Source organism: Doryrhamphus excisus, chromosome 15, assembly GCF_030265055.1.
Source record: "Doryrhamphus excisus isolate RoL2022-K1 chromosome 15, RoL_Dexc_1.0, whole genome shotgun sequence".
Classification (NCBI taxonomy): domain Eukaryota; kingdom Metazoa; phylum Chordata; class Actinopteri; order Syngnathiformes; family Syngnathidae; genus Doryrhamphus; species Doryrhamphus excisus.
The window spans coordinates 16,107,173-16,129,761 of record NC_080480.1 but is presented as its reverse complement, the minus strand read 5'-3'; the positions used below and the strand labels follow the sequence as shown (position 1 = coordinate 16,129,761).

The 22,589-nt window shown below is 43.5% G+C and overlaps 2 protein-coding genes across 5 annotated transcripts; both read left to right on the top strand.

Annotated features, from left to right (window-relative positions):
• Positions 1-530: 530 nt before the first annotated feature.
• phospho1 (phosphoethanolamine/phosphocholine phosphatase 1) lies at positions 531-8,635 on the top strand. Of its 4 annotated transcripts, XM_058048159.1 has the most exons (5): positions 531-4,138; positions 4,211-4,378; positions 6,434-6,486; positions 6,783-6,836; positions 7,487-8,635. In XM_058048159.1, the coding sequence occupies exon 5, from the start codon at positions 7,557-7,559 to the stop codon at positions 8,415-8,417; it is 861 nt and encodes a 286-aa protein (XP_057904142.1). In that variant the 5' UTR covers positions 531-4,138; positions 4,211-4,378; positions 6,434-6,486; positions 6,783-6,836; positions 7,487-7,556; the 3' UTR covers positions 8,418-8,635. The 4 variants fall into 4 exon arrangements, with proteins under 4 accessions (XP_057904142.1, XP_057904143.1, XP_057904145.1 ...); XM_058048160.1 differs by lacking the exon at positions 4,211-4,378; XM_058048162.1 differs by lacking the exons at positions 531-4,138; positions 4,211-4,378 and having other exon boundaries at positions 6,310-6,486; positions 7,606-8,635.
• Positions 8,636-9,202: 567 nt separating this feature from the next.
• Positions 9,203-20,874, top strand: eftud2 (elongation factor Tu GTP binding domain containing 2). Its single transcript, XM_058049089.1, has 28 exons — positions 9,203-9,337; positions 9,886-10,004; positions 10,095-10,257; positions 10,328-10,406; positions 10,490-10,565; positions 10,731-10,796; positions 10,878-10,913; positions 11,047-11,137; positions 11,214-11,296; positions 11,361-11,527; positions 11,612-11,736; positions 11,813-11,876; positions 11,960-12,050; positions 12,121-12,256; positions 12,339-12,466; positions 12,555-12,748; positions 12,843-12,954; positions 13,040-13,180; positions 14,585-14,686; positions 14,781-14,863; positions 15,012-15,098; positions 15,915-16,041; positions 17,365-17,452; positions 17,805-17,923; positions 18,176-18,270; positions 18,349-18,502; positions 20,417-20,524; positions 20,601-20,874. The coding sequence occupies exons 2-28, from the start codon at positions 9,897-9,899 to the stop codon at positions 20,694-20,696; spliced, it is 2,919 nt and encodes a 972-aa protein (XP_057905072.1). The 5' UTR covers positions 9,203-9,337; positions 9,886-9,896; the 3' UTR covers positions 20,697-20,874.
• Positions 20,875-22,589: the final 1,715 nt, after the last annotated feature.

Below are 22,589 nucleotides of genomic sequence, written 5' to 3'. Positions count from 1 at the left end.
AGTCACCATTGGATTTTCTGTTGAAGAGAAAATTCAACTTCAAAAATTAAGTTTGTTGGCATATGGTGCAAATGACCAAATGGCCTATTTTCTAATTCAGATGGAGGTGAAGTTGTAAAAACTTACACTGACCCTGATGTTCACACTTTGGTGAAGCAAGATGCCAATCAGCTGTATGCATATCAAAGGAAGATGCAAACTGGTGACATGAGTGCTCAACTGGTGGAGGAGGTTAAGAATGTACTTTCTCACACGCACACACACACACACACACACACAATTAATGCAAATTGATGCTCTGCAAGGTCTTCAATGCACATCATACCTTTCTATGGTGATGAGAAATTTGATAAAAGATATTGACATAGGGATAGCTGCTTAGGGAATGTTTATCTCACAAATATTTTGTTCTGGGCATAAGTGCTGCCTTGATGCACATTTGGGTTACTCAGGTACTTTTTTTTTTTTTTTGACGTCATGATTCCATTCCTCATGGGTCTCTATCTAAAAGAGACACAGTGACAAATGGAATAATATGGGCCTTTTTGTACAAGCATGCTATTCTACATTCGATTGGGAATGCAAAAACAATTTGTTAATTTATTACAGTCCGCAATTGGATTTTTTGAAAAGTGTTTTCGGCAAAAATACACTCAGAAAGGACTGTCCAGCTGGTTTTTCATTGTTGTGTTGTCTTGTTTGTCTGTGTGAGAGTGAATGTGAGGCTGAAGCCATCCCTGACCATCACTTTGGGAAAGGGAAACAAATGTATTGCAATACAGAACAAACCCAATGATTAGTTTACTAATAGACGCATGCAAAGAACATATTAGGCTTTTCTGCTCTTTTAGCATCAATAGGCATAAATTAAATCTGCTAAAATGTAGATAGTTAATTTAGGGTATGCAGAACCTTCATCTAAAAATTAGCTATTCCAAAAAAGGCCTTGTAAATTAGGACAATCCGACTTTCAAAGGAATTTGGACCTTTTAAGTGTTGCAAATGACATCCTGACATGACGACTATGAGTGCGACACATCAACAGCAGGGTTCTTCATGGGGGACAGTGGACTGTGACTAAAATTTTTATTGACTGAAATTTAAATGTGATTGTTCTTTCAGGGTTGTTCTTGTGTTGTGGAGAGACATCAACTACTATGAACTATTCCAGCCTAACCTTCATTGTTCCACATTAGGAAAGCACATTCTCCTGGAGGAGGAGAAGACAAATGTCATATGTGGCCGAAACATGACATCTTTTTTGTTGTAAACTGTTTAACAGTACTAACATGTATTAACATTAACACTGTAACACTTGAAGTCATTCACACACCTGGCAGGGTGTGTCATCATTTTAACTTCAGTTTGTTCCACAGGACACTTCTTCAGGATCCACAGTTTGAATTGTTGAACTTTTGTTTGATGTGTCCAGCTTCACAGATTACTGTTTTCAGATAACCATCATTTGATTTTACAGGGAACTGCCAATGCTTTTGGAAGTTGACACATGGGAAGTACATGTGTCAAAAGGGGGGAAAATATCATTTTGTTGAGTAATCATTGTTAAGAATTGGACATGATATATTATTTTTTGCTAGAATTGTTTTCTCCAAAACCAAAGTGAGTGAAACAAAGGTAGGTATGAGTTCTAACATTAGAGGTTGATAATGATCAGTGATCAACAGTGTCATTGACACTCCATTGATTGCACAACACACTGAAGACTTTGGTAAGTTACTGTATCTTGTTTTTTCTTTACTATACTACTGTATTTGGTACTTTGCCTTCCATAGTGCCAATGGTCATGCTAATGAGAGCAAATGGTTCATTGAAACCCAAATTTCCAGCTGTGAGCAAGGAACACTACTACAGTGTGACAATGTCCATCTTAATGCAAATTCAGACCAGATGGTGTGTTGGTTTAAATTCAGTGAAACCTTGTGTTGTTTGGCAAAAACTTAAATGCAGAGCTGGATGTTAAAATTAAAGTTAAAATAGATATTGGTGGCATGATGGAAGAGTGGTTAGCACTGCTGTCTCACAGCAAGAAGGTTTGAGAACCTTTCTGTGTGGAGTTTCACGTTCTCCTCATGCTTACGCTGGCTTTCTCCTGACAATTTGAAAATTTTAAGGCTCATTTACAATTGACGTCAATGGCCAAAATATGAACAAAGTGTCGTATTCAGTCAGACACTACATGATGGTTGCCTACTGCTCTTAGGTTGCCTACTGTTCTCGAGATTAGTCATGTGTAGAGAACACATCTGACATGTATGACGTAGATGTAAAATGTTGTGTTGCTCATTAATTTCTTTCTATGTTCTTGGTGGGTGTCGAGTGACCTGACATCTGTTGGCCCTGGGGGCCATAGAGAGGACGTGTTGGAGTTCCAGCAGAGGGAAGACTCCACTGTCAGCGTGGTCATATGAGAGACCTGCACACAGATCGGTCAAGACAGAAAGACACTACCTAAACAGAATGGAAGAAATGTCCATGACGCACTCAACCTTCTCAACTGCGTGTTTGGATGGAGTCCACGAGTTTGCACCGCAAACTCCGGCAACCTAAGAACGAGTGCTTCAATCAAGAGGACTGGCTGGCTGACTGACTGATTGAATACAACATGGTAGAACAACAGCAAGCCATCAAAAGAGGCACAAGGACTTTGACATGATTCGCCAATCTAACATCTCAAATCATACACATCATGTTTACCACATCGTTGATGTCATACGGACAGCATCTACCACAAAAGTTGAAGACAAACACTTTAAGACACCTGGACATCCATTCGTCTTTTTCCCATGTCGCTTATTCTCACTGGGATTGCGGGTAGGCTGGAGCCTATCCCGGTTGACTTTGGGCAAGAGGATGCACTGACTGCCAACCAATCACATGGCAGACACCAAATATCAAAATGAACTGACTGTCGATCAACACCTGCACCATCTATCACAACAATTGAACACATTATAACACAGTTTTCCACATTCCTAACTTTCATGATGATTAATTTACTGACAACCCTGATCTGATGTTTGTTTATCTGTAAATGTACTGTAATTCGTGATTAATTAATAATCAAAAGGGAGGAGTGTGATGGAAAATTTTATATTTCACAGGTATAACTTAGGTTACACATTGTGTGAATTACTTTATTGCCTTTTGAAGAGCTTCGACATTTGCATCCGAGCACATCCTGCTGTCCCTTCAAAGATGGTGGCACAGCAGGAGGCTATCTGTAACCTGGGGTTAGGGGCAGTGTCGGAGGAGGTCATTCTTTGATCAAAGCTTTACCTTCATGGGACAGGGGACATCAAGAGGTCCCACCAAATGGTTGACCCTAGGAGGTTCTCTCGCATGGGTGTGACAAACGGTGCCAGAAGATTGGGTGTGTAGACTAACCCCCATACATGAGGGTGGCATTGGGGGAGTGACATGAATGTCTCTTTTCTATTGTAATGTAATTCATTTGCATGCTATGGAGTATAAAAGTTCCCGCCAAGAGACCACTCTTGGCCAGACACCTACAGACCGCCATGCATACTGTGTGTTGTCTGACCCCTTTGTTTTGCAAAGGTAATAAAAACTGCCAGAGCTATGTATTTATTTCAGGCATTCTCTATCCTACTTAGGATGATAGAAATTTTTTCCACAACACTCAACACAAGGCTGTACCCCACGCCATCGTAAGACAACCCTGAACCCCAACATCACTTCCTGGTCCCCTATAGCACCTGCATACAATTGCAACAACACACACCCGTATGAGTACTGTAGTACTAGTACTTTAAATGGCATATTTTGTTATTGTGTCGACTATTTTGGAATGTAAAGGTGTATATAGGGTTGTTATTTCATATCTAGAGGGCTCTAATAATGTTAAACTGTATTTAGGCCATTAATAGTTATCCGATAAATGAGGTATTACAGTACTAGTTGTATGCGGTGTAACTCGGGTGTTGTGGGTGGGCTCCAAATACATGCTAATAGTTATCAGCAAATAGTAATACCAGTTCCTTTTGACCCAACTAAATATGGCGGATATGACAGCACCCTTATTTTTCCCCATCAGTAACCCAACCCGATGCCGTTGACTGACAAGCCGTACTTTTCCAGAAGAAGTTCCACAGTGCAGGTAACGATGATGGCATTTCCCGCATGACCTGATGATGGAACACCTTCACAAACGTGTGTTCTCTCGCTGTAGGTGAGTCCCAAGTGCGCCCATGGGGGGGGGTTTGGAGAGGCGTGATTCAGCGGCGGCGAGTGGGCGCTCGTGTACAAAAACAGAGGAGATAATAACACGCTGTCGAAACATCTCCCTGTTGGCTGTGGATACAGTCACCGAGCCAGCTGTGAGCTGTTAGGCATGGAGGTGAGGAGGAGGAGGAGGAGAAGGAGGAGGGCATGCGTGGTAAGAGGAAGATAAGAGAAGGAGAAGAATAGGTGGAGGCGGGGGTTCTTTTCATGCTGGCTTTTTGAAGTGGGGGTCTTGCCAATCAAGCTGCGTGTGCACCAGAAATAAGCGAGGGAGGAAGCATCGCAGGAAGCATGATCATGAACTTTTGAAGACGCTTCCTGTTGAGGTGAAGGGAAGTAGCGTGATGGCACACTGGCCCGTATTAACACGGAACGCTGGCACGGAAAGCTCTTCTCAAGAGGCAAAGATAGTTTGGGCGTCCATTTGCAGATTTAGTAATTTCTGGTTTGATGGCACTATCTGCAGGAGAAAGCGCCGCAGTTATGAATCCAACATAGGGCATTGAACTGCACATCTTGTAAACGCAATACTGTACAGCACAGTATGTTTACACACCATTTGTATTTATTGTACTGTGTACACTATCATAACCCTATTTATACACCAGTATTCCAATCTAATCTAGTTAATACACAACCTGAGATAGTATATTGTGTATACTCTATAGTGGTTTTATTCCCGGCCATCTGGGTACAAGCTTTTTGAACCTGAAAGTGTGTGTGTGTGGGGGGGGGGCATGGTATATTCGAGTCTATCTGAGCTATTGTAGTGTAAAATCTGTGTGTATGGCAACCCAATGTGTACCCTCGAGTCACTGTTGTTATATCCTGCATGGGGTGTATACTCAGCTGGTCTGGTATATACCATTTATATTCCCATCTGTAGTCAGTTATTATTCCATATTTGTTCATATGTTTTTTTTATGATGACGAGGTATATTCTGAGCTAGTCCAGTTTATACCTATAGGGTCTTTTTTTATTATTATATACAATTTATAGTCAGTGATTATTGAGATTATACCTAAAGGCAGTGGCGTCACAAGGCCTATTTTAGGGGGCTAAAATGGTCTTAAGCCCCCCTAAATAATTTGATATTTTTATTGATTTTTTTTTACAAAACAAATTTATATAATAGGGCAAGAATAGGAGTTAAAAAAATAATAAATCATTAATTTATTATTTATAGTAGTAATATTCAGAAGAAGAAGAATGATGATAGTAATAATAATAGGCTAATTAATATTATAATAATGATATAATTTATATTATATATTTTTTTAATTATTATTATTATTTTATTTTATTGTTTGTTTTTTGGATTTCCTAATGGTAATGGTTGTGTTGCATCTCCAGGGGGTGAGAAGAATGATGATAGTAATAATAATAGGCTAATTAATATTATAATAATGATATAATTTATATTATATACATTTTTTAATTTTTATTATTATTATTATTTTATTTTATTGTTTGTTTTTTGGATTTCCTAATGGTAATGGTTGTGTTGCATCTCCAGGGGGTGAGAAGAATGATGATAGTAATAATAATAGGCTAATTAATATTATAATAATGATATAATTTATATTATTATTTTTTTTAATTTTTATTATTTTATTTTTATTTTTTTATTGTTTGTTTTTTGGATTTCCTAATGGTAATGGTTGTGTTGCATCTCCAGGGGGTGAGCCCCCGAGCCCCCCCCCCCCCCCCCCAGAACCTAGTGACGCCCCTGCCTAAAGGTACTGTATATTCCCCATAATACTATTATAATGCTCTATGTTGTATTTATGTGCTATAGTCCACTGTCGTGTTTGTTCCAATGTATTTATTCTGGTTTTGTTATGTTACTATGCTGGGGTACATTAGCTAGTACACCAGGTTTAGCTCATTTTAGGCTTGGCCTGTTTATATTGTGGGCTGACTAGACCCAGTTTTTTACCCCAGGGTACAGGTCTGACCAGTTTCTAATGTGATATTGACAGAAAGGGTATGAGGAAGTGCGGTCTTTCTGTATTATGCCGTATATTTGAGTCGTGAGCGCGCGCAGCCGCAGAAGCAGCTCTGTCATTAACTGGGCGGACTCGGCGCGCTCACGAGGCAGCGGCGGCGGCGGCGGTGGTGCGTTCGCGTGTCGCATAAAAAGCCGAGTAACACCGCCTTTCCTTTCAGTGCGACTGGACCGAACCATTAAACGACGATCCCAACCAGCAGAGGTGACGCAAGTATGTGTTTAATGTTACCTTTCTGTACAAATATCTCATAAATCAGCTGTTTTTTTCTGTTGATGTTTTTATAAGAAAGTAGGTCAAATACCTGTGTGACGTTGACGTGTGTTCGACACGACAAAGCTCTTAATTGTCAATTACAAATAAATTGCTCTTTAATGTTGACACAGTGTAGCCATTGGTTGCTTTAGCGTTGACTCCTTATTTTACAATCATCATGTTTCATCATAAGGGCTTGTATATGACTTTTTAAAAAAACTTTATTGACACTTCACCTTTCCAAAAAATAACAGACCCTGGCTGGGTGCTCCATGTGATCCACTTCCACGCACCAACACACCAAAAAGGTGAGTAAAAAAAAAAAAACACAGACGACTGCATGGTCACTTCATTAGGTACACATGCACCTCCTATCAAATGTGATATTTTTACTGATAATAATAATATAATAATAATAATAACTGATAATACTCTGTTTTTGTGTTTTATGCAACCAAAATATTAGAAACACCTCCCATAGTGATACACCATTCCGCTAGTACGCACGTATGCATGCAGGTGTACCTAATGAAGTGACCCTTCTCTTTTACAGTGGTCTCCAACATGTCGCCCCTGAGCTGCTTGTAGCTCGCCAAATGATGTACATTAACTTTGACTGTTTTTTTTTTAATGGAAAAAAAAGATTGCAGATTGCGTTTGATCGAAAAATGGCGGCTTGTCGTTGTGGTTTTTCAGCATTTAGGCGGGAGATGATGTAATATTTTCAAAAGTTTGCGTCTTCAGAGAACTAGCGTGATGCAGGTTGGAGACCCTTGTTCTGTTATGGTGGTACTCAAACTGTTTATGCTAAGTATCGGATGTGGAGGTATAGGAACTACTGTGACTACCACTGTGTGGAGCTTGCGTGCCATCAGTGGCACTTGTGCCACAGTTTGAGAATCGGCGCTCTCTTGAAATGATATTCAAATGGGACTTCTCCACATCCCTTCCTCTCCAGAAGACCCCCACTTCACCTTGGGATGCAGAAGAAGACCACTGCGGCCGCCACCGTGCATCATTAGACAGTCATGGGGGACTCGTTCTTCAACTGCTGTTATTTCCCACCTCACCCCCCAGGCGAGGAAGAGCTCCCCGGGTCCCGAGTGCACAACGACAGCAGGATGGCCTCCCACCCGGGTCACATCCCCCCGAACAAGCGCTTCCTCATCATCTTCGACTTTGACGAGACCATCGTGGACGAGACCAGCGACGACATGGTGGTGCAGACCGCCCCGAGTCAGCACCTCCCCAGCTGGCTGAAGGACACCTACCAGCCGGGCCGCTACAACGACTACATGCAGCGTGTCCTGGCCTACCTGGCCGAGCAGGGCGTCACCGAGAGCGACATACGCGGGGTCATGGAGAAGTTGCCCGCCACACCCGGCATGCTCACGCTCTTCCAGTTCCTCCGCAACCGGCCCTCGCACGACTTCGAAGTCATCCTGGTGTCGGACGCCAACACCTTCTTCATCGAGTCGTGGCTGAGACGCGCCGGGGCGCGACCCCTCTTCCATCGCATCTTCAGCAACCCGGCCACCTTCAACAGGGACGGCCGCCTGGTCCTGAAGGGCTTCCACACCCACGAGTGCCAGCGGTGCCCAGAGAACATGTGCAAGCAGGCCATCATCCGGGAGTATGTGAGTCGCCGTACGCAGGAGCGAGGACGCCCCTACCAAAGGGTCTTCTACGTGGGGGACGGAGCCAACGACTTCTGCCCGGCACTCGCACTGGGGCCCCGGGACGTGGCCTTCCCGCGGCGAGACTTCCCCATGCACCGACTCATCACGGAAACCCACGAGTCCATGCCGGGGGAGTTCAAGGCGGTGACGGTGCCCTGGACCACCGCGGAAGACGTGGTGCAGCGGCTGAGGAAGATAGTGACCGAGTAGGGAGGTTCAGTGGCAACTTTGAAGGCAATAATTATATTAACGTCGTGCAAAATGTTTTCAATTCAATTACTTTTCACAAAGTGCACTTTTCCATGTACTAATCTCTGCAATATTCTTCAAGAAGGTGCTTTATCTTGAAATGTACTGTATGTCTTTTTATGTCGGAAGTCTTTTTGTGTTTACTCTGTTGGAGCAAACTATTACCAGCAAAAGGAATAAAGCCATCAACTGAATCGTTTGTGTGTGTTTGATTTATGACAACTCAGCAGATATACTGTTCATTAAATATACTGTAAGTGGACAAACTTTGGTCTGTCAGCTGTATAAAAAAACCACTATTGTTGTTGTAGGCAATTACGATGTACACAGGGCGTTATAACCTGTAAACATGTACATCTGGCGCCATCTGACGGTCAAATTAATGCTACTGCTTTTTGTACGACGTCCATATCGTGGGCGGTATTTCTAAACGGTGTGTTGCGCATGTGCAGTAACAACTGACTTATCAAAAACCATGTCCTAATAGTAATTTCACTAAATGTAAACACGTGCTGATTCCTCCTTTGTTTTACCAATTTCGATAGAATGTCTTCAAGTGTTCCGGTTTTAGTAAGGAAGTATTATAAAATGCAAAAAATACATATACAAAACGTACAATACATACAGCTGACTGTATCTTTGGGTGGAAGCATTTCTGAATTGCAGTCTACTAAGTGGCCACCACGTGCCGACGGGGGCGACAGTGAGCCAGTTATTTTTAAGCTCGTCCGCACTTTAAAACAGTAGAATAAGAGCAAACCGGAAGTAGCGGCTCTCGCGCATGGCGGTAGTTGAAAATTATAAAAGGTTGCAACACAATCAAATTACTTCTATATTGTTCGCAAAGGAATACGTTAGTGCTTCGTTATAACAGACTACAGGTGAGTAATTTGTCTACTATTTGGGCAACAATTCAACGCGGTGAGAATACATGTTTGAAGTCGCTCCGCAATAACGTAACCTGGACGTTGTAGCCTCTTGCCATTCATTCTTTGCCTGTTTAGCTTACTAGCATGCTAATACTTTTAGAAATGTTTGCTTAATAACGCAGCGCAAAATTAAAACGCAGACCCCTCTAATATGCAATAATAATCGAGCTTATTTAAATAGTGAATATCGTCACTGTCTGTGGTATCGCAACCTTGCAAGCTAAGTTAGCATTAGCTACACTACAGAGTTCAATGGGCTAGTGACGCTAATCGATGTGAGGTCACGAAATATTATATATTATACGAAAATTATATATTAAATCACGAAAACTTATATATTATAATATAAGTTTATTATGTTACGTGATCAGATTATTCTTATTGATTAATTATCGGCATTTCAGCTCACAACACATTGTAACAAAACAGATAGCAAAGATCATAAAAGGCTTTGCGAACTTGTTGACAGTGTGCTGCTTCATACACAACCTTTTCCTCAGTTCTCTACGAAATGGAGGCTGATCTGTACGACGAATTTGGGAACTACATCGGTCCAGAGCTGGACTCTGATGACGACGATGAAAATGATCTGGATGCGGAGGACAGAGACGTTGATGAGGTACCACTCCCCATATTTATTTACTAATATTTTATCTGATAATGTCACACACCAATGCAGGTTATTTATTATATAACTCTCCTCTGACAGGGAGATGAGAATGATGACGACGAGCCGGCTGATGCCGATGAGGACGTCCTTGGCATGGAGGTGGTCCTGCATGAGGACAAGAAATACTACCCGACAGCAGAGGAGGTCTACGGGCCTGAAGTGGAAACTATCGTCCAAGAGGAAGATACGCAACCTCTTACAGGTGTGTGATGAAGAAAAGTAGCTTTAGCTTCAATACTAAACTTCAACGCATGCTAATTTTTCCCCATCAGAGCCCATCATCAAGCCAGTGAGACACAAGCAGTTCACCCTGATGGAGCAAGAGTTACCCGCTACCGTTTACGACATGGAGTGAGTGATCTTTTCATTGCGTTTGTATAATCTTTCCTGCTTGTTGTGTTGCATTAATTAAGTGGTATTTTAATCCCTACCAGATTCCTTGCAGACTTGATGGACAGTCCCGAGCTGATCCGTAATGTCACTCTGTGCGGTCACCTCCACCACGGCAAGGTTAGATTTCTTCCCTGCCCATTTCCGTCTGTGTCCTTTTTCTGGAAGTGCTCCATGGCGTTTTACCCGAGGAAACATATGCTTCTCAAGATCATCACAATCTGAGCTCATAACATATCTGTCCTTTTTTTAAATGACTTCATAAAATGTTTCAACCTTATTCAGACCTGCTTCGTGGACTGCCTGATCGAGCAGACGCACCCAGAAATTAGGAAAAGGGATGACATAGATGTGAGTGCGCTAACAAAGATAACTCAACATTCATTCAGGACTAAAATGACTGCTCTCCAACACGACTCTTGGCTTTTTCAGCTCCGCTACACCGACATCCTCTTTACCGAACAGGAGGTGAGCGCTTTCTTATAAACACCAGCGTTACACATGTCAACAAACAAAATATATTTAGAATCTGCAATAATTCCTAATATAAAGGGTATAAATAGAAGCATTTGGCTGATTATATCATGTGTATGTTTCACAGCGGGGGGTTGGCATCAAGAGTACCCCCGTCACAATGGTGCTGCCCGACTCCAGAGGCAAATCCTACCTGTTGAACATCATGGACACGCCAGGTATGCGTCTTCTTTTGCACGCGTGTTCTCATTTTGTGGCGAGACAACAGAAAGCAAACACTCTTGTCCCCTAAAGGTCACGTCAACTTCTCTGATGAGGTCACATCCAGCATCCGCATCTCAGACGGCATCATCCTCTTCATCGACGCGGCGGAAGGAGTATGTTTTTTTGTCATCGTGTTCCAATATGAGCGAAATAAATGTGCGTTTTATTTGTTTGCAGGTGATGCTGAATACCGAGCGACTCATCAAACACGCCGTCCAGGAGCACATGGCCATCACCATCTGCATCAACAAAGTGGACCGGCTCATCGTGGAGCTCAAACTACCCCCCACGGACGCCTACTACAAACTTCGCCACATCGTTGACGAGGTCAACGGGTTGCTCAGGTAAAATTCCCAGCAGCCCCATGGAGACAGAGAAGCGACTTCCTGTTCTGAGTGTGTGTTCACTTGTCCCACTTCCTCTCTCAGCACGTACTCCACTGACGAGAACTTGGTGGTTTCTCCTCTCCTGGGGAACGTCTGCTTCGCCAGCTCGCAGTACAGCATCTGCTTCACCCTGGGGTCCTTTGCAAAGATCTATGCGGATACTTACGGTGCGACAATACACCCAACGAGCCTGTTTTGTTCTCGCTAAATGCACCCCTCTTAGGAGTGTGTGTTTTTTTGCAGGTGACATCAACTACACCGAGTTTTCCAAAAGACTCTGGGGGGACATTTATTTTAACCCCAAAACGTGAGCTTTTAAGCAATGTTAGACATTAAGATGTTTCTAATGCCACACCCGCCTTCATTATTTTGTGTTGCATTTCATCCCAGACGCAAGTTCACAAAGAAAGCTCCCAATAGTAACTCTCAGCGCAGCTTTGTGGAGTTTGTCCTGGAGCCTCTCTACAAAATCCTCTCACAGGTAAGAATGCACCAAAAAAAATGGATCAATGTTTATTTCCCTGAAGTGCCAATCAAGACTGTTTGTTTAGGTGGTTGGAGACGTGGACACGTCCCTCCCCAGAGTCCTGGACGAGTTGGGGGTACACTTGTCCAAAGAGGAACTGAAACTTAACATCAGGCCGCTGCTGAGGCTGGTGTGTAACCGCTTCTTTGGCGAGTTCACCGGTATGCCTCTTTTTAGTTTATTTAGCTTTTTTTTATAGAAAGCAACATTATACAAAATGGCTCCTTTTTCCGCCCTCTGTAGGCTTTGTGGACATGTGTGTGCAGCACATCCCCTCACCACAGGAAGGCGCTCGGAACAAGATAGAGCACACCTACACCGGAGGTCTGGACTCGGACCTGGGGGAAGCCATGGCTGAGTGTGACCCTGAAGTGAGTGAATCCGCCAACCGCAGTCATTCCACTTGAAAGACTTCCACATCCCAAATTGTCATCCTTATCCCCTCCTCGCCTCCATCAGGGTCCTCTGATGTGCCACACCACTAAGATGTACAGCACAGAGGACGGCGTGCAGTTCCACGCATTTGGCAGGGTGCTGAGCGGGACCATCCAGGCGGGCCAGCCAGTCAAGGTCTTAGGAGAGAACTACACCCTGGAGGATGAGGAGGATTCCCAGGTCTGCACCGTGGGCCGGCTCTGGATATCAGTCGCCAGGTACGCTTTGAGGATTTGGCCTCATTTTTCTGACAATTAAAGGTCAAGGGGCTGATTTTTGTTAAATCTCATCCCTTCCACTCGTTTTTTAAAGATACCAAATTGAAGTCAATCGAGTGCCTGCTGGGAATTGGGTCCTTATCGAAGGATGTGACCAGCCCATAGTCAAGACTGCCACCATCACGGAGCCCAGAGGGAATGAAGACGTGAGACTGGACTTTCTTCACTTCTATAAAAAAAAAAAAGTTTGCCCGTTTGATGTGTGGTTCACTACTATGACTCTATCTCCAGGCTCAGATTTTCAGACCATTGAAGTTCAACACGGCGTCCGTGATAAAGATTGCCGTGGAGCCCGTCAACCCGTCAGAGCTGCCCAAAATGTTGGATGGACTCAGGAAGGTCAACAAGAGTTACCCCTCCCTCACCACCAAGGTACATCAATACCAATATCAGTTGCACTGACACTGACATGAATGCTGTTAGAATCTGTGGTAAAACAGATCAATACTGCCATGCCTTTTATTTTGAAGCTTACTTTGCACTGAACAGGAAGTAACACTTTTTTTAACCAAAAAATTAAAATACCACAACCAGCAGCGAGCATATATTACTAATGGTGTTTTTTTTTTATTATTGAGTTGAAAAACTGTAGTAAAACAGATCAATACTGCCATGTCTTTTATTTTGAAGCTTACTTTGCACTGAACAGGAAGTAACACTTTTTTTAACCAAAAAATTTAAATACCGCAACCAGCAGCTAGCATATATTACTAATGGTGGTGTCTTTTTTTTGGAATTGAGTTGAACTACAGAAAAACTGTAGTAAAACAGATCATGCCATGTCTTTTGTTTTGAAGCTTACTTTGCACTGAACAGGAAGTAACACTTTTTTTTTTTACCAAAAAATGTAAATACCACAACCAGTAGCGAGCATATATTACTAATGGTGGTGTCTTTTTTTTTTTTTTGTAATTGAGTTGAACTACAGAAAAACTGTAGTAAATCAGATCAATACTGCCATGTCTTTTATTTTGAAGCTTACATTGCACTGAACAGGAAGTAACACTTTTTTTTTTAACCAAAAAATGTAAATACCACAACCAGCAGCTAGCATATATTACTAATGGTGGTGTCTTTTTTTTTTTATTGAGTTGAAAAACTGTAGTAAAACAGATCAATACTGCCATGTCTTTTATTTAGAAGCTTACTTTGCACTGAACAGGAAGTAACACTTTTTTTTAACCAAAAAATGTAAATACCACAACCAGCAGCTAGCACATATTACTAATGGTGGTGTCTTTTTTTTGTAATTGAGTTGAACTACAGAAAAATTGTAGTAAAACAGATCAATACTGCCATGTCTTTTATTTTGAAGCTTACTTTGCACTGAACAGGAAGTAACACTTTTTTTAACCAAAAAATTTAAATACCACAACCAGCAGCTAGCATATATTAGAATGGTGGTGTCTTTTTTTTTTTTAATTTGAGTTGAACTACAGAAAAACTGTTATGCGCGTGAGTTGAACGTACACACACACACACACACACACACACAAGCAGCCTCGGACAGGCGATGAGCAATTTACATTCATGTTACAATAAGGCATACGTTCAATGATGCTAAACTTTGCCGAATCGCTATCTTTAGCTGACAACAAACACAACTCATGTTCATTTTGTGCTGAGCACCTTACGTACTCAAAGCAGGACATGATGTAATGCCTTCGCCACATTTGAATGTTGACGCCATCGAGTTGGACGCAAGCGAGTTCCACTGTACTGGTGTGTCATTGGAAACTATAAGCTTAAATTGTTTGGTTATCGTGTGGCCTTCAGGTGGAAGAGTCAGGAGAACACGTCATCCTGGGCACCGGGGAGCTCTACCTGGACTGTGTCATGCACGACCTGCGCAAGATGTACTCTGAGATTGACATCAAAGTAACTCACTACTTCCTTTTACTGTATAATACTAGGTTTTTAGTTCTTTTAGAATGTCCTTTTCTTTTGTAATATCGCTTGTTTATGTCTGCAGGTTGCCGACCCAGTTGTGACCTTCTGCGAAACGGTTGTGGAGACGTCGTCCCTCAAGTGTTTTGCTGAGACGCCAAACAAAAAGTGAAAACATAAAAAACATCCCTAATTGTGTCAATTACAAATATAATATAAACACAAAAGTTTGTGAGATAAATATGTTTACTGCTGGGGGTTGTAGAATGGTGTCAGTGTGAGTGATTGATTGACGGTCATGTGATGTGATTGACAGGAATAAGATCACCATGATCGCCGAGCCCTTGGAGAAGGGGCTGGCCGAGGACATCGAGAACGAAGTGGTGCAGATCACGTGGAACAGGTACGACGCAGAATGAAAAGGTCAATTAAGTGGAGGTGTAACGCACCTTCCGTGTTCGACATCCCTCCAGACATTTTGAACGTGACCATATTTCACCGCCTTATTCCTCTTTTAATGCGTCGGTTTGCAGTCACAATGCGCAGCCGTGTAGGAATGATTTGTTCCTTTTAATTAAAGGCTGCGATTGAAGAATGCGGACTATTGAGTGGTCACATGTTCCTTTTGATGGTAAAACCAGCCAATCTTCTTCCTGCTAACTCTTAGGTGCTTTTCAAGCTGATAACATTCTGATGAGTTTTAATTCAGCAGAGTGTGTTTTCCGGAATTAAATTTAACATTTAATTAAAATGCTGATTTATGGAACGTTTCCTTTCTGGAATATTTGGACAGAAAATAAAAGATGGTGTGCTGTGTATTGTGGAAAAGAAGGCGGAGCTTTTTTTTTTTTTTTTTTTTTTAAGAGCCTCCTCGCTGTATCGATCTACTCACTTACACTAATTGAAAACGCTCTGAAAGCACGCATGAGACTTCCCGTCCGCCGGCCGCTTATATCCCGTGTATATATTCTATATGTGTGCGTTAGCCCGTTCCAAGCTTCCTTTTTGTGCGACGAGGTCACACGAGTGCAGCGGTGCCAGAAGAGCGACACACTTCACACCCCCATTAGACCAAAGCCCCCGCTCTGCTCTTCCTCTTCCATTAACCCCTCAAGCCCCCCCTCCCCTCCCGATCAACCAATCTCCTTTATGTTACAGCTGACACTTCACGCAAAGCACCTTTTCTAACCGCTTCCTCTCGCCTCTCTCCACCCCAAAGGAAGAAGCTGGGGGAGTTTTTCCAGACAAAGTATGACTGGGATCTGCTGGCTGCCAGGTCCATCTGGGCCTTTGGACCCGACACGACGGGACCCAATATCCTTGTGGACGACACGCTGCCCTCTGAGGTCGGCTAAATGTTTGGATTTTTTTTAAAAATGACTCTTTCCGACAAGGTCCGCCCACATGCAGAGAAACGTGTATAAATAATATATAAATGTATAATCAATATATGCAAATATAGCTTAACTTGGGTAAATTGGTGTCATATCTACTCAAGTATAATGCCATGTAAAGTCATTTACTCTTTACAATATGCAAACCAACTCAGATTTTAGCGGGAGTAACGTTCCACGCCTCACCTAACAGGAAGTAGCTTCACGTTCTCAGGTTTTGGATCAACATTTGCAGCAAAAGCGATGGTTGGAATGAATAGGTTAGATCAGGGGTGGGCAAACTTTTTGACTCGCGGGCCGCATTAATTTAACAAAATTGACGGGGGGGATTATGTAGTATTTTACACGTAACAGTCCATTTTTACACCTATATTTTTACACATATTTTACATGTAAAAGTGTCATGCAATCTGCTATATGTGCACTTTGAAATCATTTATTTGATGTAAAGTGTGTTATAAATGTATTATTATTATTATCATTATTATTGTTATTTTTATTAGAATTATTATTAGTTATAGTAATGTTATTATATTATTATTTTGTTAATAATAATATTATTACTACCATTATTATATTATTATTATTAACAACAATATTAATATAATAGTAGTATTATTATCATTATTGACAACATTATTATTATTATTATTATTATTATTATTATTACTATTATTGTGCTTGTGCTCCTTTTTCCAGGAGTATTTTGTAAACAACAGACCACATCAAATAACGAAATTGATAAAGCAGCTACCTCAACCATCAAAAAGTTGGCACAAGCCACGATGCCAGGTTATGTGTTGAGTTTAAATGAAATACTTTGGAAAAAACAGGCGGGCCATATTGAAACACTTGGCGGGCCGGATGTGGCCCCCAGGCCGTAGTTTGCCCACCCCTGGGTTAGATTCAGCTCCAGAACCCTCCCCTGTCTCTCTTCAATTGCCGTTGTTCACACGCAACGGAAGCTAACAAACCGAAGGCACAATCCAGCATGAAGGCCTAAATGTTCTTCACCGCACGTATTTAGATTCTCATCACGAATAAATAATGCAAGATAATCAATGACTTATCAATGACGCTACTATGGTGCGTTCAAGGACTGCTGAACAAACGGTAATGGTTTGATTTATTTTGAACATGCATATAAGTTACATTGGAATACATAATAGTACAATTCACACTCCCACATGTTGAAAAGGAGTGGGAAGAAGCAAAGCTTACTTGATTCAGCAAATGTTTATGTGTTGTTGTTTTTGTTGTTGTTGTTCCCGGCAGGTGGACAAGGCGCTGCTGGGCTCGGTCAAAGACAGCATCGTTCAGGGTTTCCAGTGGGGCACCAGGGAGGGGCCTCTCTGTGACGAACGTAAGGCTCATCCTCATTCCCGTTGGCGCCCTCTGGTACAATTTCAGCCGCGTCCTGTAGGTGACTGCAGTCTGGCTCTGAGCGCTAATGCTAACCACGAAGCATCGTTTGTCATTCGTGCCTAATAAAAGGAGACGCAAATAGGCAAGCGGGCACATTGTCTGATTTGCGATGGTGCGACTTTAAATTGAGCCATTCGCACAATTCCAGATTCACAATACAATAGAGCACTACAAATTAAGTATTAGCTTAATTTGACCACTTTGCACCCCCGACCCGAGCGTGTAAAAGACTCTCTCCTTCCTTCCTCCTTGGCTTCTCCCCGCCCGCCATCTTCCTGTCCTGCCCTCAGCCATCAGGAATGTGAAATTCAAGATCCTGGATGCGGTCATCGCCCAGGAGCCACTGCACCGAGGAGGCGGCCAGGTTATCCCGACCGCCAGGAGGGTGGTGTACTCGGCCTTCCTCATGGTGAGCACCTCCGCCCCCCTCCCCATCTTATCTGCCATTAAGAAAGGCTCTCTTTAATGTTCCATTACCTTGATTACACTTTGCATTTTTGCTGACCATCATTCTCTTTAATTGCGAGGCGGTGACGTTCCTCTTTCGGCCGTTTTGGCTCGTCGTCTCATCTCATTTTCGACCGCGTGGCCGCCATGGGTCACCTGTGCATGCATTAGCCGCGTGCTTACAAAAGGAAACATATGGTTGCTTGCGTTGCAGGCCACGCCAAGGTTGATGGAGCCGTACTACTTTGTGGAAGTTCAGGCTCCGGCTGACTGTGTGTCCGCTGTCTACACGGTGCTGGCGCGACGGAGGTTTGATTCACGAGAGAAAACATAATTTCATCATTTTATTATTATTATTATTATTATTAACGTTCCGTCGTCTCACAGGGGTCACGTGACTCAGGACGCGCCGATCCCGGGCTCTCCACTCTACACCATCAAGGCTTTCATCCCAGCCATCGACTCCTTCGGCTTCGAGACCGACCTCCGCACTCACACTCAGGGGCAGGCCTTCGCTCTGTCCGTCTTCCATCACTGGCAGGTACGTGTTGATGTCCTCTATCGGCCACACTTGTCAACCTAGCTTGACTCGAGCAACCATCATGAAGATATGAAGGCGGTCTCGACATGTCTACCCGCATGGCGAGAAGGTGGTCCATCAACAAAAAACACAACGGGGTGCTGCTAGCCAAATCTAAAACGACACACACAGCCAGGACTCATGTTGCATTAACAGACAATAGGAGAGCACAGAACTCATTAACACTGCAGTACACTCATTAACTGCCAGGTTGCTGATCCTCTGAGCAACGCTAATAACGACACAGTGCAGTGGTCCTCGTATATTTGGACGTTTACAGGAATAAATGTGTCGAAATTGCACATGTGACTTCTTGACACGTATGCAGGAGCACGTAATGTCCTGTGGGTTCGTGCTCACCGTCCAATCCCATTCTCCAAATAAAATGCCATACAGCTCAGGAAGCATTAAACACGGAAGTCCCGAGTGTGTGAACTAACACATTATGCACACGTGCTAAACCCGTGCACAGAACGCCATCCTGCTGTGCCCCCCCCCCCCTCCCCCGCCATGTGCGCATGTCCGCCACTCAGCCTAAATCACTGTTGAAGTGCTGCTGTTGAGTCATTAAGATTTAAGTCCGTCTGCGGCTGCCGTGTATGACATGTGTTTGTGCGTGCTCTGCGGCTGTCGGCGAACATTAAGCCCACTCCGGGTGGGATGGGGGGGGGGGTGATTCCTGTACGCCGCAGTCCTTCATGTGGAAGGGAAAGCAATCGCTCGGGCTAAAAGCTGTCATGTAGCACCTGAACGATTCAAAGTGCGCGTACGGAACTGAGTCGTTCATCTGGAAGAAGCGCACACTTGAGTGTGTTTAACTTTTATAAGTACGTGAAAGCGATGATACGGCGTTGAAAGTTGTGCATCAATTATCTGCCTCACGTGACGCCGTCCCAAGGAATGATTTATTCCCCTCCCGTGCAAGTCACATGGCGCGTCCTTGTCCCGCAAGGATCTTCCTGGCCTCCAGCACGGGTCCCGTCATTGCTAGCATGATTACATATTTACTTACTCAGCATCCGTCTTCGCCGCCGCCGCCACCGCTGCGCTTTGACAAAGCGAGACGCTGGCTAGCACATATTGATTCAGCTGTGTGTTTGCCCCATTAAACTCGTTAGCATGGCGTTCCTCTGCCAGGACCGGCTTGTGATCGGCGTCGACGTACTGTTCCGTCCATCTGTTGATTTGCCCCGTGTCGATGCAATTGTTGTTCACCAGCTGAGGCCAGGAACGTTCAACTTCTAGCGTGTCGTTACATTATCACATGATGATGATGATGATGATGAGCAAGCTTGTGCGAGGCTCCTTGCGTGGCGTGCCGTCGGTCAGCATGACTCAAATCATTTCACAAGACAACCTGCCAACGCGGCACTGACACCAGCGTTGGTCACCGGCGTCGCTCGCACGTCGCCTCCTCCGTCAACTTGATGGCCGCCGCTCCCCGAGTCTGGAGCTTGCCAACGAATCAGATAATATGAACGGTGGTGGGGGTTTGGGAGGGGAGATGGGGGGGGGTAGTTGGAGAGCCGCCTCCGAAAGGCGTCCACTCAGCGAGAACGTCACGCGTCTTTCACTTTGATGGATTGTTTCTGGGATTTTTACCTCCGCCTGATTAGAAATGGAAAAGATATCCCGAGTGGACCAGCGGCAGCTTGAAGTTTGTTGTGGTTTCATTTTGGACCAACTTCTTGGAAATGGTTACATTGGCCATTCGATGGAAAAACAAAACATTGAGCAATGATTGTCAGTCTTATAGTATGCTGGCATTTTGACCAGCACCCACAGGGGGCGCCACTGTCATGAAAAAAAACTCACTTAAGTTCATTTAGTTGTAGGCTTTTTCCACAAGATAACCCCCTCTCTCGTCTCCTGCAGATCGTCCCCGGCGACCCGTTGGACAAGAGCATCGTGATCAGGCCTCTGGAGCCTCAGCCCGCCCCCCACCTGGCCAGAGAGTTCATGATCAAGACCCGACGGCGCAAGGTGAGCTTAGCTTAGTCGTCACCCCCACTCTTTAACACACACACAAACACGTGAGTGACATCCTGTTTCGTGGCAGGGCTTGAGCGAGGACGTGAGCATCAGCAAGTTCTTCGACGACCCCATGTTGCTGGAGCTGGCCAAGCAGGACGTGGTGTTGAACTATCCCATGTGAGTGCAAGGCCCAACACACACAAAAAAAAAAAACAAAAAAACAAGTCCAGTTTTCTTTTGTATCTGCTTTTATTTTCTATATGTACAAAATGATTGCTGGTAGAATACACCAAACCTTTTTTTTAAGAAAATGTCATCCTGTTTCAACAATAATAAAAAAAGACTCTTTGTAATTGCAATTTGTTTGATTATTCTCTTGCTTTTCATTATAACGTAGGGAGGGGTATCAGCATTGGGTCCCAATAACTGTAATTTAGCTCGCTAAAATAGCCGATTTATGAGTCATGTCTGTACCTTAATGTCAGCAAACTGAGCCCACACACACATTCATTATCGTAATATTATTACTTTTAAAAAGTGTCTTTTAAAAAAATATTTCTGTAATATTTATTTTTTAAAAATTTAATTTAAAAATTACTACTGATTTTTTCATATTTTTCCATTTTGTTCTTCTTATCTTAAAAAAAATTAAAAAATAAATAAAAATGAAAATTTCCCCACTGAGGGACGAAAAAATGCTTATCTTATCTTGTTAAATTGTATTTTTTTTAGTGCCCCTGGGCCCCACCCCAGGGTTATACCATAATCGGAAACACTATGTCCCCTCTCAATATGGTTAAAAAAATTTTTTTCAAATCTGAATCCGAATTAAACATCAGGTAAGACATTCATAGAGATAGGCTATATTAATATTTTTCTGTTTATAATATTCATGTTAAATAATCATTAGGGACTTTCACACAGTCTCATGTACAGTGTTAACTTTTTGGCTTTACACTGCGGTGAGCTCGAGGTCATGTGTCTGATTGGCGTGCCGACCGGCGACACTGTGTGGGCCGTGACTGATGGACAGGCTGAGAGATGAGTGGAGGCAGGCGGGGGGGACGGAGGGAGGGAGGGAGGGTGGGATCAAGCCAAACTTTGGCTTGTGTGACTGAAACCAGAGTGACTGATGCAACACAACACAGAGAAGACGCTGAAGACTTGCCATGTTCGTTTTAAATATTTATGCTCTTTATGATATGCAAATAAGTTCAATATGAACTTAGACTTCATCTCAAACGTCGTTGGGACCACAGAGAAGAACGCCATCGGGGAGCGGAACTGACTGTCTTTCACGTGGCGAGCAGAGCTACGCTACAAGTGATGATGGATGGACTTGTCTTGACACACTTCCATAGGACTCTGGTGTCCAAACCATTCAGTCTATCAACGCCAAATGCCCCCTACCCAAACCCCCGTCTTGACACCCCACCACTTCCACAGTCCAGCAGGTGATGGAACAGGAAGCATCCAACATGGCTGACGTTGGCCTCTGCATCAATCCTGGTATTGGTCGTGCTATTTTCCCACATTGCATGGACTTGCAGAAACAACACAAACTGTGGTTTCAGGACACCTGTGTATTCCTGGAATGCCAGGAATAGGTTGGGAAAAATGAAAAAGTGTAAAGACCCCCTCTGTAAAAATTCTCTGGCCGATTCGTTCAGGAAGTGTTCATTTTCTGACTAATGGATGGAAGATGGATGATGCTAATAATCTATCGTTGCTCTACACGTTTGGGAATTTCTATTGCATTTTTGTGTTCTGTTAAATGTCCCGACACCCCCACCATCCCGCTGTGAGGCCCAGCCAACAGGAAAGGTTGACTTCAGCTGACGTGACCTCCATCACTCCTCCGGCGCTCTGGCGTGAGCCGGCACTGTTCCCTGCCCGCAGCCATGAGACGGATGGCAGCCGCTCTTCTTGCCGGTCTGAACGCGAGAGCCCGGAGCGCTCGTTACAATCTGTGGTCCCGGTGCTAAATATAGACCAAGATCGAGAGACGTTTTTTTTTTTTTTTTTTTTTCACCCCCCCATCCCCAGTAGAGGTCCAAGACGGACCTTTTTTAGT